Below are 16,800 nucleotides of genomic sequence, written 5' to 3'. Positions count from 1 at the left end.
CTAAACTGCTCCAGTTTATGAGGAAAAAAGATTCAGGAGTCTCTTGTTTCCTGTGATGGTAGAGATTAGCTAGTCCATCTTTTCAAAATGACTTTTCAATCTATGTAGGGATGAAATCCTGGCTTTATTAAAGTCAATGACAAAACTCCCATTGATTTCACTAGGGCAAGAATTTCACCCTAGGTACGTACATTAGCATCTGTTGTGTCCAGGTGCCGCCAAAGAGGCAAGATGTTAATTTATCTTTCTTTCCTGCCTGTCATTGAAAGATAGGACTAGAAATCAACCAGATGAAATTCAATAAAGACAAGTGCAAAGTACTACACCTAGGAAAGAAAAATCAAATGCACAAAACCAAAATGGGGAATTGCTGGCTAGGTGGTAGTACTGCAGAAGAGGATCTGGGGGTTTATAGTGGATCACAAAATGAGTATGAGCTAACATGTCACAGTTGTGAAAAAGGCTCATATCATTCTGGAGTGTATTAACAGGAGCATTGTATACAAGACATAGGAGGTAACTGTCGCACACTGTTCAGAACTGATGAAGCCTCAGCTGGAGTAATGTGTCCTGTTTTGGGTGCCACACTAAGAAAGATGTGAACAAACGAGGTAATCCAGAGGAGAGGAACAAAAATGATAAAAGGTTTAGACTGCCTAACCTCTGAGGAAAGGTTAAAAAAACTGAGTACTTTGCATCTTGAAAAAGACAAATGAGTGGGGGCCCCGATAGTCTTCAAATATTTTAAGCGCTGTTGTAAAGAGGATGGTGGATCAATTGCTCTCCATATCCACTGAAGGTACGAACAGAAGTAACGGGCTTAATCTGCAGCAATGGAGATTTAGGTTAGATATTAGGAAAATCTAACTATGAGGATAGTTAGGTACTGGAATAGGCTTCAGAGAGAGGTTGTGGAATCCCCATCATTGGAGGGTTTAGTCAGGAATGGCTTGGGTGAAGAGGTGGGTTTTCAGTTTATCTATGAATGTGATGAGGTTAGAAGCCTCTCCTGTTTGGTCTAGTAACAAGTCCAATGGTCTTGCTTTGGTGCTCGTGAAGGTTCTAACTCCTACAGGTACAAGTCTCCCCCTACTGGTCAACAGTTTGTTTGTTCCAGTGGAACACAGCTGCTGTAGCAAACCATGGTCATACTAGGTGAAATTACCTTTAACATAGTCAGGACTAGTTCCATGGGAGGGTTTGAACTAGATTGGGCATTCAATGGGGAGCCAGTGAAGAAAGCACCATATTGAGTTGATGCATTCCTAATAACTTGTGGGGTTTTTTATTTTAAAAAAAATAGAGACCCGTCCCCAGACTACTGTAAGCCTCCTTTCTCCCCCACATTGTCTGTCCTCACCCCTTCCATCTCTGCTCCTCTCATCTATGCCGCCACCCCTTGTGTCCATACACCACTTGCTCGATGTTCTCCCCAGACCCTACCATGTCTAACCTACACACAGTATAAGCACCAGTGACCAAGCCCTTGAGAACCCCTTGCCCTTCCCCTCCCCACACTGTGGGCAGCCCCTTTGGCACTGGGCTCACCTTGCTATGCTGTTGCTTCTGCCTGAAGCTCACCGCCCTGTGCCAGGCAAAGCGAGGGGAAGGGAGGGGTGCGGATCAGAGGGAAGCACTGCAGGAGCAGGGCCCACTGTCCTTCCCTCCCTCCTACCCTAGAGGAGGAGTCAAAGCAGGGCTGAGCCCAGCACAGCTGGAGCCAAGGTCTACAGTCCCAAGCTGGGCATGTAGCTGGAGCAGCGGAGAACCTTGCTCTGGTTGGCCTTGGCCACAACAATCATCTACACACACAGTGCTCTCCGTCTCCAGCAGTCTCTCCCAGTGATAGACCTGGCACCACTTCATGGCAGCAGACAGCCAAGTCAGAGCCTCGGCAGCAATGACACAGCTCCCCGGGTCCAGGTCCCCATCCTTCTCTTCTGAGCACTAGGCTGCCTCGGCCCACTGATTCCTCTGGGCCAGCATGCACTCCTTGCTGGCCATCTCCCTCACAGCTGCCTCCTCCACATCCATGCTGATGAACTCGCTGAAGTCCAGCTCACTCATGAAGGGCTCATGATAATAACTTGTGTTGCTGAGGAGGTAGTCTGCTATGTTTTGAATTAGCTGGAGCTTTCTTAAGTCAGGGAGCTTCATTTCTGATTATAGACCATTACACTAGTGGAGCCTAGATATTACAAATGCATAGATCACTGTAATCTCAGGTCTAAATCTGATAGCATTTGGATAGGACTACACCTTGGGACCATTCAGAAGCGGAAGCTATTGCAGAGTACCACCGCTTCTTTATTAAGAGGAGCTGCATGTTGGGAGCACATTAGACTTAGACGAGAGCTCTCTAATCTCATCAGATTCCAGTAAACTTCCAGGTGGAATTCAAGGTATTGGTTTTAATCTATGAAATGCCTAATGCTCTAGGATCTGATTAGTTGAAGAATCACCTCTTTCCCCAGTACGCAATGCCAGAGTTAAGATAAGCAAAGGTGCTTCAGATGGCACTCCTTCAATATAAACATAAGGGAGCATGTGGCAGTGTGTGCTCTGTGAAGGATCCTTGGTCTTGGAACTCACACTCCAGAGACCGGATTTGTTAGCTTTTCAGGCATAGAACAAAGGCCATATTTCTTCTCTTTCCTCTAGAACTGCTGAGGAGTTTGTGGGCTGAGGTTGATATATTTATCGGCAATCCTTTGTTTATGGATTTTGTGATGGTTAATTTACAAAGTAAGTGCCCAGATTACTGTATAGGTGCCTCTAGTTCTATTTTTAGAAATATGAAGAAATAAATTAAATCAAATAAATAGGATTAGAAACATTTTTCTAGCCAGGCAAGACAGAAGTGGACTGGTTTTGCCACTGTGGATCTAAACGCTGACTAATGTAACAATCGGAGGCAGATGCCTTTGATGGGTGTGGGGGAGGAGCATCACCACATTCTCATCTGAGTTCAGCTTCAGCCAGCTCCTGTACATCCAGGTACTGATCTCAGCTAGGCAAGAAGGAACCTGGAAGGTGGTGCAAGTTAGGTTTGACATGAAGGAGATGTAAAGCCAAATGTTATCTGCATACTCCTGTTCATACTCCTACCAACGAGAAAGAATTAAGCATTGTAGGATCCTCTGCATGTGAGGGTCCTGGAGGTAGTGAAACAATTGCCCACAATGATCCCTTTGGATTTGGTCTGTGAGTTAAGAGCTAAACCATTTCAGGACGTTTCCATTCAGCCCAACAGGCACTCAGAAGCAGGACGGGAGGGTTTAGTGGTCAACAGAATCGTATGCCACAGCCAGGTCTGTTTGCAGTGGTGGTGGATGAGCCATGTTGGTCCCAGGATATGAGAGACAAGGTAGGTGAAGTAATATCTTTTATTGGACTATTTCTGTTGGTAGAAGGTACAAGCTTTCAAGCTACAGAGAGCTCTTCTTCAGGTCTGGGGAAGGTCTGTTTCCTTTCCCAGACCTGAAAAAGAGCTCTGTATAGCTCGAAAATTTGTACCTTCAACCAATCGAAATTGTGCCAATAAAAGATATTACCTCACCTACCTTGTCTCTTACAAAGAGGTCTAGCAGGTTGTACGTGGGTGTATTTCCCCGTCTATTGACAAAATGACTTCATTACCAAAGCATATCTAAGTATCTTATCCTGACCTGAAGCCTCGTTGACAGGGATCTGGATTGTTGGACATAGTGGGGGTGGGGAGAAAGAAAGGCACAGAGTTGTGGAGGGAATCGATCGGAACACACAAATACCCACTTCTACAATTATTCTTATATCTTAAGGAAGAGAAAGATTGAAGAGGAAGGCAACCACCATTTATACATATTAAAGTCTTTTTATTAGTGCAATTGCAGTCTGTTCCCAGTTATTACACACTTTAAGCTTTATTAAATTTGAGTCTATTTCACCTTTCAAGTAAGATAAACATGGCACAATCTTTTAGTCGTTACCCTGCACATGAGAAGGCAATAGAAACAAGGACAAAAGAATGCAGCAATGTGACCCAGACAATTAGTATGAGGTAATTAGGCTACATTATGAAATCTGATGTACCAGAGCACTTAAAAAAGCTCAGCTCGTCATATTCCTTGATTTGGAATGTTCAATCTTCTCATATTTGAAACACTTATTGCATCTACAGAAGCATCTTTTGAGCATCCACAAAGAATGTAATTTCAAAATTACTACAGATGCAGCTCAGAGGGATGTTTCAGAAATACTGTAGTAAATAAGCACCGTCTTTCATGTGATGTTTACTCTCTAGGATCTTCATTCGGTAACTTATTTCCCACCACTCTGTGCAGTGCAAAGCACCCACGGCTGCCACTGAGGTTAGTCCGGGGGCTGATCTTAAGAGATGTTGAGTCTTGCCGCTATGCACCCTGGAAATAGCTATTTTTATGTTATTACTTTTTAATATTACATTTAGCAGTTAGTGATTAGGAGTGCAGGTGAAAAGATGAATGACTAAGTTGCTGTTGCTGGACCAAGGCAGTGAGCAGTTATCTTCATGAGTTAGGTCAGAGAAAAACTATCTGCCATATTGTGAGAAGCTCAATTTACAGGAAAGAGCCATCTGCCACAGAAGTCACCTACCTCCAACCCCTGCTTAACAATGAAAAACAATTACTCCACTGTCACAAACTGAGCTCATCCAAATAAGCCTCCTGCCATACAAACTGAACTAGTGATTTCTCTGACCCCTTATTCTCCTACCACTGACCATGCATAAGGTGGCAGTGGCATGAAACAGCCTAAGTGCCATGACACAGTGGAGTGAAAAGCAGATGAGTTGTTTTTATCCTTTTTTCGCTGTATGAAATTTGTTTGGGATAATCCCTTTTATGGACCAATAGTAATCTCTTAAATGGCCTATTTAGACCTTATTTTATAGCACAAACCAATATGCTTCAGATAATATTACTCCCAGTTAGGGCTGTATTCTTTGAATATTCAAGCTAAATAATAATTAAGAAGCTCATGCTATATTTGGCAGCCTGATCAATGTAGATTGAATCAACAGCTTTTGTTTAAATAGAGCCCTATATACTAGGCTAACTATAGATTCAACATTTGAAACACTTCTGTGCCAGGACATATACATATGTTCCCCATGGAAAATGTTGATGCATAATTATTTGTATGGAATACATTTGTAGATAAACCTGTAATGTTAAAAGCCTGGCTATGTTTTGCAATACAATACAAGACTCATTTTATATAGCATGTCTTACTAACTACATCCCAAAATGTTTTGAGTTAAACAACAGCAGAAGGGGAACAAAATGAAAATGTGCAGAGAAAAGGTGTGTACTACCAGGTAGGTCCCTTTAGAGGGAGGAAGGGACTAGACCCTAATGGCTGTTCATAAACAAACTGCCGATTCAAGGTACTAGAATTCCATCCTACCTGGACTGACACCCTTTTTCCTGTCAGCTTGTCACAACGGCAGTCAGATCCACATAGCGACAGCCATGCCGCAGACAACATTTGATTTAATGTCTGCTACCTTACTTCTAAGCAAAGATATGTAGATAATTTTGTAATATACAATGATTTCCCTTGCACTAGGTAAGATTTAGCCTTAATCTGGTCCTGTGGCCAATTATTCTGCTTTTGGCATGGGACTATGGGCTTTTGGAAGAATGTTTATATCTGAAAGTATCTGTAGTGAATAATACATACTTTCAGAGTGAAGAGGTGAGTATGGCAGACAAGGATGCAAGACCATGAGGGAATCTAGATTTATGACAAGCTGATGGAGCATTGCCTTCTCTTTTCAGATTCAGTATCGGGGATTGTTTCAAATGATCTTTGTGCTGGGAATTGGTGGAAGTTTCCCATTTGGGTTCCATATTTCTGTGATCAACTACCCTTCCATGGTAAGCAGAGACTCCCCAGAGGGAGAGTTCACATGGTAGAGGGGTCTGAGCTAAGGATACTCTCAAAACTTGCTGAGCATTTCAACAAACTCCATTGCCATTTCTTCAAATATCCATTTTGATCCATAATGAAAAGTAAATATCATGCGGGTAGAGCACCTTAAACCCAACAGACAGTACTTTAAGAAAAAAAAGAGAGAGATTGTTAGCCCAATAGCATAAGGAATATTCTTTCTTGCAATCTAAAATGAGCAACACCCAAAATGACTTTCCTACATTTCAGAAATGATTTGCCAAAATGTTGGGAGGTATTTATGTGATTATAGGCTAAGCTTCAGGGGACTACCTGGTACAATCAATTTGTGTGCAAGCCTTTTATCTTTAAAGACTTGGGTTTAAGTTCTCCCTTACGTAACAAGTGAAATCAAATGTGGTGATCTTACTGTTAAGCCACTACACCTTAAAGCACAATTTTGCAGTCTCTGCTTAAAGGTAAAAAACTTAAATCCTCTTTTAAAGGGGGCTTAAAAAATTGTTTTGGAAACAAAACTCAGTAACCATATTCATTTACGAGGTCATCAGGAGACCAGCAGGAGGCCCAATTTTCACTAAAATGAAAGGTGTTTCTTTGGTGTAGCTCTGACAAACGTACACTTCCTCCTAGCTCAAGTCCACAAACCTGCATCTGTGTTGTGAATTTACAAAGAGATAATTTGGTCAGCTTCATCAAGTCTCAGAGGATAAAGACTTTTTCCTTAGAATTATGTCTAGAGTAAAAGCCTTCCCTTGAGCCTGCTGAGGGGACTTTTTCCTATTGTTCCTATTGTTCCCAATGTGCTAACAGAAACAATCTCTTAACATTTCACAACTAAAAAGGTGCTGCAACAGGCTCATTACTGATTCCAGAGTACTGTGAGAAGGATTCCTGATAGAAAGCAGCGGTGATAGCTTCTTGTGTAGAGAAGTTAGCTTTTTTTAAGAGAGCGGATTTCTACTCTGTCACTAGAAGTAACATTTTAACTAGTGTGTCTTCCAACTGAACAGCAAGTTGGGCAAGCTGTGTAGTTTTCATTCATTCACAGAAATTTGCACTACAGGGTGAGGAGACTAAACTTTTGAATATGTAAATGCTTTTTCAAAACAAAATTACATCTTTTTTAAAAAGTGAAAAAAAGATTAAGAGTATCAATTTTTCTTCTGTGTTAATTGCACTTGAGTGAGCTGTATGAATGAGGAAAAAAATCTGCCGTAAATGAGGCTAGTATCCCAGAAATGTCAGAAAACTAAAGTAATCTCGTGCATTAGAGAAAAGAGTTTCTGCTGGTGAAAAATATCTATTGGCATTCCATCCTTTATCTGTAAGTTTAACCAACCATGGCTGTGTACAGACACTGCAGTCATCAGTGGGGAATGAATACCACTTCAACTAAAGCTTTGAGACTGTACAACACCACTGCATACACAAGTAGGCAGTTACAGTCCCTGGGGCCAGCTTGTAGCATGAAATATGATCACATGCCTACAGCAGTATGTTTCATGCACTACACTAGCTCAGTGTCAGGAATGACGGCCTCCAGGTGGGCCTGGGATCAGCTAGCTAACCTCAGCTAAATCCCCTAACTGGCCAGATCAGCCTGATTGGCTGATGCCAGGACAGCTCTTCAACCCAGCAGTAGCACTGGGCTGTGGCAGCTGCTCAATCCACTTCCCCATAGCTGCAATCTCTCTTCTATCTGCTTTGCTCCCTTCCCAGCCCTGTGTCTGCCCTTCTGGCTCCCAACTCCAGCTCTAACCCCGGCTTGGCTCCTGGCTCCCTGCTATTAGACCTGACCACGTCCGTCATGATCTCAGTGTTGCCATATCTCATGATTTTATCACAAGTCTCATGAGACTTGATCTTTCTTAAAACCGTAGCTCCAGAAATCATGTGATTACATTAAAATTTCAGCTTCCATTTAAAAAGAAGTGTTTAGCCCTCCTGCCTTAAAGGCTCAAAAACCAGAACAAAAATAAAAAGAATCAAATTATATTCCAAATCTCATGGTTTTTAAACCAATCTTATGATTTGGGGGGAGCTGACTCATGATATTTCAATAGTTAGGATTGGCAATACAGCTAACTCATCCTGAGTGCAAGGTCTACAACAGTTCAAGTCCCATTTAGCAACAAACAATGGCCAAATATACAAAGAAATCAAAGACTAAACACTGGACCTTCATTACTAAAAGCACATAGCTCTGATACTTGAACTAAAAGAAAGCTCCTTCCGTTGTAATAGACTGTTCTGGTTGCTGGATCTAGCCAACCAGGAGGAGATATGATAAACCATACTAAGCCAGTCTATTACATCAGAGTTTCCCAAGGCTTCCTGAAATTTCTACATTTCAGAGATGGCTTCATAAAAAGCCTTGAAAGGATTATAAAGAAAATAAACTCAAGGTGCAATTTCTAACTTTGAAAGTGTCTTGAACATCCAAACTTACAAAAGGTTTAGATGAAAATTTGGCAAAGTACGCAAATAACTTTAGCTAATTTGCTTTGACAGTGAAGGTTACTTTTTAAAAGAGGTTCAAAACTACAACAATGGATCAAAGTTGAAGCACAGTAACAGAATAGTATGAGGAAAGTCCATATTTACTATTAATTAAAAATCTCATTTTCTCTCTCAGCACATTAGGACTTTTATCAATGAAACCTGGATAGAGCGATATGGCTATCCCCTCCATCATGAGACCATCATGTTGTTGTGGTCCTTCATTGTGTCTGTTTATGGTATAGGAGGATTACTAGGGAGCCTATGCTGTGGCTACCTTACTACAAAATACAGAAAGTAAGTATTTCTTTTAATATCTTGATAATCAAGGCATGTGGGGGGAAATGTACTAGCAAAGCACATCCAGTCAGCTATTCTTTTTCCATAGTCTGACCATATATACTTGTATTAAATTGCTTTAATTTGCTATCATAGCCACCCAGTGTAAGTGGTAACCAGTCTTTCTTTCAATGCATTTAAATAGTATGCTGATAGTGAAGTGTGGTCCCTTCTGAAGATGCACTTACCAGCACTCCATTGACTAGTGCCTTGTGGGGAAGTAACATGTGGCACAATTTCCTCACATCAAGATCACATATGTCTCCAGTACAGAATTTCTAAGATCCACAAATCCAGAAACAGAAGCCGTGCATATTCATTCAAACACAGGTTTCCCAGGAACTGTTACAATACTTGGACCAGCCTGAATTCAACTTTTGAGAGATGTAGCTTAAACACTCAGGGGTAAACCTGAGACATTAAAGTGCTTGTTTACACTTTGGGAATCTGACTTTTATTCATTCTGGAGTGAATGTTGTATTAAAGAATTATTAGTACCTATTCTAATGAAAACCTGAAACTGAACAGAAAAGAAAGTTAACTTTACCTATAGTTCTGTATAAGAGACTGCTCCATTGTTAGTAATGTCCTCTATTAAAAGTCTGTCCCAAAGTAACTCCACCATAGATGGAGAAAGGATTCCTCATGCATCTGGTATAGGGTGACCAGATGTCCCGATTTTATAGGGACAGTCCTGATATTTGGGTCTTTTTCTTATATAGGCTCCTATTACCCCCCAACCCTCTGTCCCGATTTTTAACACTTGCTATCTGGTCACCCTAATCTGGTGTGTTCTCAGTATCTTGTGTGTAACACCAATAATTTCATTTGCAGAGAAATTGGCAAAACAGATCTACTGGTGTGTTCCACTTAAAGATCTGCTCCGCCACCCTCTGATCCAGAGGCCCCTCTTATGGGTCTCAACCATCTTAGCCTGACTGCAACTGTTCTTTCCTGCCAGATAAGTGCCAACAAAAAGTTTCTTGTGGAACACTGCCTCATCCCACACTTGAAGGCCTCTTGATACTAGAAGCAAGATCCTGCTCCTCTCCACTTATTTATGTAAACCTTGGTAGCCTAGCTGCCTGAATTAGAACCACCTTTTAGGTATAAGGTTTCTGTATGCTCCTAATGCATACAAGATCACATTCATCTCAAGAGCAGTTATGTGTAGCAACTGGCCTTGGAGATACCAACAACTTTGAGTGAAAAGCTACTCCACACAGGCTCCTTTTCACAAGTGCATCCAGAGTTATAATCTGAATCAGATGAATCTGTGAGACCTTTCCAAGAATGCTGAATGTCTCTGGACAGTAATCTAGCCAGTGTGTTTCAGAAACCACTAGTTACCCAGATGCAAAAGTCTACGTGATTCAAGTCGGAGACATCAGGGTGCACTGAGGTGACATGCCATGGTCACCGCTTACTACTGCAGTCATCAGGCCCAAAATTTACAACATAGTCTTTACTGAAGCCTCTCTTTGGTATATCTTTTCTGCCAGATCCACAAGTCATGTCTACAGTTGGCTCCCATAGAGTCAAATTGTTTCTGGTATTTTGCCGGTAACAAGCTGGTATTTTGGATATTGCACCATGACTTCAATACACCAATGGCAACCCCAATACTTATACCCTTCAACATATTGTTCTTGATCAACCTGTTGTTCAAGTATGACTACACATGAACTCCCATCCTACAGAAATACTACAGAAATACTGACATATGCTAAGCATTTATAAATGCACATGCTGCCAAGGTACGAATTTTACAATTCATAAAGTAAAAGTTCTTGAATTCTGAAAGTGAAGAATCATTTAATTTCTCCTGGAAATATCGAGTTTTGGTATCCATTTAAACCAGAGGTTCTCAAACTGGGGATCGGGACCCCTCAGGGGGTCGTGAGGTTATTATTTGGGGGGTCGCGAGCTGTCAGCCTCCACCCTAAACCCCGCTTTGCCTCCAGCATTTATAATGGTGTTAAATATATTAAAAAAGTGTTTTTAATTTATAAGGGGGAGTTGCACTTGGAGGCTGGCTATGTGAAAGGGGTCACCAGTACAAAAAAGTTTGAGAATCACTGATTTAAACCATGCCACAAAGGAACAGTAATTGCTATACCATACTTACAGTTAACATATTTAAGAAGTTACGTGCTTGTATGTTGGATAAGTAACAGCAAATACATTAATCTAAAACAATACAGGAGATACTCACTTCATACCATTCTCTCTGTGTTTTTGCAGAAAGAAGTGTCAGATTGTCACTAACCTGATCATGCTAGTAGCTGCACTTTTCATGGCCTTCTGCAAGATGGCCAAGTCCTTTGAGATGATTCTGATTGGGCGCTTCCTCTATGGCATTGGTGCAGGTATGACCTCTGTATACATCAAAAGGGAGTCTCTTGCTGTCCCAGTACAGTCTCCTTTCATTATTATTATTCTTTTAGAATTATTTTATATTACCCACCAAGTATACTTGGCATGTCACAAAAGACACTGAAACATAACAGCTGATCAAAGGTGCAGGGAGTGGAAATGAATAGTGGGAAGAGCATGGGATGAGACAGTTAATATTTTCCTCAATTTAATGGGCATCTCTCTTCTTTCCTGTCCAAGGTTTCTCTCTCACTATACATCCTCAGTACGTAGCAGAAATTTCACCCAAGAAGCTGCGTGGATTTTCAAACGCCACTCTGTCTGTTTTTCTGACACTAGGAAAAGTCTCAGGGCAGATTTTTGGACTAAGGTAAAACAAAATCATCTACCACCTTTCTATGCAGCAGCAGAAGCTGGTCTTAAGTCTTTAAAAAAAAAGCCATCCTCTAAAATCCTCAATAACGCCTCTCATTTTCACAATTAAATGTTTTATCTTAAGCCAGTAGACAGTATTTGACCAAATCTGAGATTTCCATGTTTAAGACATTGTACACAGAAAAATACAAGTAATTAACCATAATCTGACATTTTTTCCCTCTATAGCCTTGCTACCAATTGGCTTACCTTAAAACTTCCTGAGGTTTATTTGAAATATCTTGTTGAGATCTAGCACATGGGATCACATTTGAGATGCACAGCATATTAGAAAGTTATTCCGTTCAAAATTAGCATCACAATCTCAAACTTCCTAAAGTTCATTGTGGGACCTAATGATTATCATTAGAAAGTTTTCCAAAGTGCTGCTGAGTTTCACAAAATTTTCCAGACTGTTGACTCAGTTACCCTGCTGCAATGCACTCACCACTGGAATTTGGCCCATTTGCTGTCTCTCTGCTTATCAGTCAGAAAAAGCTATTGAATATTAATGTAATGGTTTGACCATGACTGCACTTTTACATGTACTCTCTAGGGAGCTATTAGGAAATGAATTGTTGTGGCCATTGTTGTTGGCTTCTACTGGACTCACGGCACTGATTCAACTGATTATGCTCCCATTCTTCCCTGATTCCCCATCCTACCTTCTGATACAGAAGGGTAATGAGGATGCCTTCATGAAAGGTAAAGTACTTACTCCGCTCATTTCAGTAAATCATCTAATTTGTTGGAGTGTTAGCCATTGTAAGCAAGGAGAGTAGAACCCAAGTCTCCCACTACCTGAATAAAACTGTGCTCTTAATGTTCATTTTTATTAAATAAAAATTTTAAAATTGTTACATTTAAGTCAACTCAATATTAGTGTGAGATGACATACTGACAGCCCCGAAGACAAAACTCTTCTAGCTATCTACAGAACAAGCACAAGAGTAGACTTCCACACATTGCCCCGACAGCATACACCAAATCATGATGTGGTGAAATCAGCTAAGGACAGGAGACTAATTAAATCTCTGTGATTCAGACAGAATAAAAGGATGTGTTAATACACAGTGATGGAGATGAGCTGATAGATTAAACTATTTCGTTTTTCCTCCTGCACAGCCATTAAGCAGCTCTGGGGTGAAGGAGATCATCAAGCAGAGATTAATGACATATTGCAGGAAAAGGCTGCAATGAAAAGCACCAAAACCTTGCGTGTCCTGGAACTAGTTAAAGAACGATCCTTGCGCTGGCAATTGTACATTTTGGTCACCATCATGACCACCTTGCAGCTTAGTGGCGTCAATGCAGTTGAGTGTTTTCCCTGTGTAAAAACTCAGAGTCATTGTTAGGTAGCATTAAAAAAAAGCCTAGTTATTTGTTACACTATTATATTCTATGACACATGTTAGGCAGGAAGTCAGACTAGATGATCATAATAGTCCCTTCTGGCCTTAAAATCTGAGAATCTTGGTCCTCTTCTTCCTGATCAATGGGGGTCCCTAGTTGTTGCCATTACAATTCTGCTCTGACTTTTCTAATATGGAATCCTGAATGCATTAGCAAGTTTACCAGCTCCACCAAAGAGCCACATAGGCCACTCACTCAGATGTGAGGGATCCTCCCCAGAATTGCTAACAAGCTAACAAGTATTGGGGGGAGGTATTCAATGCCCAATTCTAGGGTCAGTCTGCACCAATAAAGATGATGGACTAAGGCCTAGTCTTCACTTACCGGCTGGTCCGGAGGCACGCAATCGATGTTCTGTGATCGATTTATCGCGTCTGGTTAAGACGCGATAAATCGATCCCGGATCGATCCCGGAAGTGCCCACAATCGGTGCCGGTACTCCAGCTCTCCGAGAGGAGTACGCAGCGTCGACGGGGGGAGACTTCCAGCCGCGTCTGGACCCCGGTAAGTCCGGACTAAGGTACTTCGAATTCAGCTACGTTATTAACGTAGCTGAATTTGCGTACCTTAGTCCGAAGTCCGGACTAAGTGGGGACCAGCCCAAAGACACACCATTGTTGCACCACATTCTATGTCAAAACACTGCTGACCCATTCCCCCTAGAGTCCATAGGTTGGAGTCTGCTGGTGAGGTCAGAGGTACTGAAGGCTAGAATCTGAAAACTGAGACAAGGATGAAGCTTTTCATTCAGGTACATGAAGATCTAAGAATATGTAATCCTCCAAAAGCAGCAAGAGAGACATGATGTGCATAATTTTGAATTATCAGTGTGCGAAGCTAGAAAGCTGTGGTTGTAGAGATAGGAATGGATAGAGCAGACAGAACTTCACTTGTACAAGGAGCTTGTGACATGCTATCACATGTACAGTGAGAACTAGATGGCACCAAAATGCTTTATCAATGAACTGCCTCTGTGTTTGCAGACAGCCCACCCATTAGTAAATTTGCTTTATATTAGAATAATTTTTGTCCGATTTCTGCCTCACATCTGAGGAGTTTCACAGCATGCCTCCAAGATGATTGTTCACACTATTTTCTCTCTGCCTTTTTCAGATCTATTTCTACTCTTTTGAAGTGTTCCGTACAGCCAAGTTTGAAGAAGATCTCATCCCGTACGTATCACTAGGAATTGGGATGTGTGAATGCCTATCATCTATAGTGTGTGTAAGTCTCACCAAACTGGAGTTTGTAGGAAGAAAGGAAAGTGTTTAGAGAGAGCAATTTTTTTTAATGTGTGGCTTTGGCAGAGGGGAGCTAGGGGGAGAGAATCACTCCTTTGTGTAAACTAACCAAGAAATTTTCTCCTACTTCTAAGCCACATGAAGCTGAGAAAGGCAGCCCTTCTCCCCAATTAACTTTGACTTGCTGAATGTCTTTGTCCTCATTTTTACTCTGTGAAATAAGTTTCACATCCTGCTTTAACCAATCGTGATTTTGTACAGATAACTGCTTTGTGAATAGATCGGAAGAGAAAAGGGCACAGGTTCAATGGCCTGTAAAGGGCAAAATAGTGGATTACGTGAAGCCATGTGAAATTTTGGATTGATACAAAATTGTGCAGTTTGACACAGATCTGCACATAACAAAGAAATTTATGTAATTTGCCAAGAAGCTGGTGCATGTCCGATCACTGTCATTCTGGGTAAAAAGATGTTATCACCTGTAGGGAATGGCTGTCAATTGGCTGTACACTTTCCCTATTCAGAGGCAGAAAAAGTTACCAGCTCCCACAATGAAGGAGACTAAAGTCCATGAACTATTTTATCCCCTCAATTTTTAAGGAATTGCAGTGGAGGCTCTGGGACGTATAAGCCCTTCAAGAACACCTACTTTCTGCCTTCATTTCTGGGGTAAGCCTCAGGTAGTTCAATCCTATGTGTTGACTTATGACCTTTTCTCATGACACAATACAATAATTATTCCTGTAAGTAGGACAGATATATATAGATCATGTCCACACACACTGCATTCTTGCCTAAAAATGGATTCTCTCTAGATATCCAGGAATCAAGACTGATGTACAACGATTAAAGTAAAATATACCTCTTGGCCATGGTTTTAAGGAAGAAATACTCAAGTAGAAAAATATTTCTGAATAAGTCAATAGGAGATGCTGAAGTAAAGCAGAATCAGTCCAACCATACTGTATAAATTAATCTTTCTGGTCTAAAGGTACAGTCCCCAGTACAAGTGATAAACTGAAATATCAATAAAATTCATCTGATGTTTAGAGAGTCTCATCTGTTTGTATTAACTGAATAAGACTTCTGAGAAGAATGTTAGGAGCATGAGAAGTAATCAGTTCATTTGGAGTTGGAATTAACCATATTTGTGATGTTGTGTTTTCCAGAGCTCCCTTATTGAGCGATTTGGCAGGAGGATGCTGTTGTGCGGAGGATATGTACTAATGATTTTCGTGTTAGCACTCCTCACTATGACTCTCTCCCTGCAGGTAAGGAGATTTCCTAATCGGTACTTTTCCAGCATCAACCCCCATTTCTGATCTTTCCTCCTAGGCAAGATTTTTCACAACAGAATAACCACCAAAGTGAATTTCATTCACCATGGTGGAAAGCAGGAAGCGGGGCCGGATTTCCAATTAGGCATCGTAGGCACGTGCTTAGGGGCACGTAAACATTAAAAGTGGGGCACTGTGAGCCACGACCGGGTGGGGCAGCTGCTGAAGGTGCTGGGAGCCTCCCAGCCCCTTTCCAATCTCAGCCACCCAGCTACCTCCGCCCCGTGCTGGGGAAGGAGAGGGAGGGCGTGGCCGGTGCCCCATTCACTTGCACAGGCAGAGCCGGAGCATGGCTACCACACTGAGTTGCGGGAGGGACAGAAGACACCTAGGGACTGTTTGCCATGGGGAGAGGTACAGGCCCCCGCTTGCGCCTCGCCTTGAGCGGGTGGGCTGCGCCCTAGCTCAGGCTGGGAGTGCTGAGCGTGGCGGAGACGGGGGTGCTGAAGATGCTATGCCTAGGGGCGCATAAGGTGTAAATCTGGCCCTGGCAGGGAGCATTCTATTCTACCATATTATTAAAGAGTCTGCTCTCACTTTGCTTTCTCACTCTAGCATCAATTCTTATGGATGCATTACTTCAGCGTCACTCTGATCTTCTTGTTCGTTATCTGCTATGGAATTGGACCATGTGAGTACATCCACTTTAGACGATGGTGAGGGAGAAACTTTGCACCATACCACTCAAGTGCATCAGAAGTGGGGTAAAGAATGGAACACCACTGTGACATCTCTAGAGAGCAGCAAGGGAAGGGGGTTTAGCTATCTGAATACATTAACAGAAGGAGACAATGTGTCCATAAATGGGAAACGTGGAAAGAGCACATGAGCATGTCAAGTTTTACTGCCGATCTTTTACTGGCTCTTAACTCAGAACGTAGTATCCTCCTCTCCCAGAAAATTTGAGACCCAAATCCCAGAGGAAGAACCCCAGAGTACTCTGCTACTAACAATTCCCCCAACAGAACATTGATAAGTACATATTTAGCGATCACCTCCTTTGTTAAAATATTGAACTGATGCACTTTCTGCCCATGGAGGAGCATTGATGGAAGAGGCCACAAAACAGATAAGGGATGTGGATTAACAATTTATTGCATTGATGGTGCATACCAATAAAATATAAAACCACATAGATCACATAAAAATCAGAGAAAATATGCCAAACTGTGCACTACAATCAAGCAGATTAAGGGTATGTCTACACTACGAAATTAGGTCGAATTTATAGAAGCCGGTTTTATAGA

General features: G+C 41.7%; 1 protein-coding gene and 1 long non-coding RNA gene across 2 annotated transcripts in view; one reads left to right on the top strand and one right to left on the bottom strand.

The window, feature by feature from the left end:
• Window positions 1–16,800, bottom strand: part of LOC135975754 (uncharacterized) — a 55,586-nt gene that overhangs the window by 7,760 nt on the left and 31,026 nt on the right. The gene's annotated exons all lie outside the window — the stretch shown is intronic.
• Window positions 1–16,800, top strand: part of LOC112060096 (solute carrier family 2, facilitated glucose transporter member 11-like) — a 29,370-nt gene that overhangs the window by 466 nt on the left and 12,104 nt on the right. The window contains exons 2-10 of the mRNA XM_024108668.3: window positions 5,802–5,900; window positions 8,570–8,730; window positions 11,017–11,141; window positions 11,389–11,518; window positions 12,119–12,267; window positions 12,688–12,875; window positions 14,089–14,199; window positions 15,386–15,487; window positions 16,109–16,184. Coding sequence (XP_023964436.2) covers window positions 5,802–5,900; window positions 8,570–8,730; window positions 11,017–11,141; window positions 11,389–11,518; window positions 12,119–12,267; window positions 12,688–12,875; window positions 14,089–14,199; window positions 15,386–15,487; window positions 16,109–16,184 — 1,141 coding nt within the window. The remainder of the gene's footprint in view (window positions 1–5,801; window positions 5,901–8,569; window positions 8,731–11,016; window positions 11,142–11,388; window positions 11,519–12,118; window positions 12,268–12,687; window positions 12,876–14,088; window positions 14,200–15,385; window positions 15,488–16,108; window positions 16,185–16,800) is intronic.

Source organism: Chrysemys picta, chromosome 15 (assembly GCF_011386835.1).
Source record: "Chrysemys picta bellii isolate R12L10 chromosome 15, ASM1138683v2, whole genome shotgun sequence".
Lineage (NCBI taxonomy): Eukaryota > Metazoa > Chordata > Testudines > Emydidae > Chrysemys > Chrysemys picta.
This window is presented reverse-complemented; position numbering and strand designations above follow the sequence as displayed.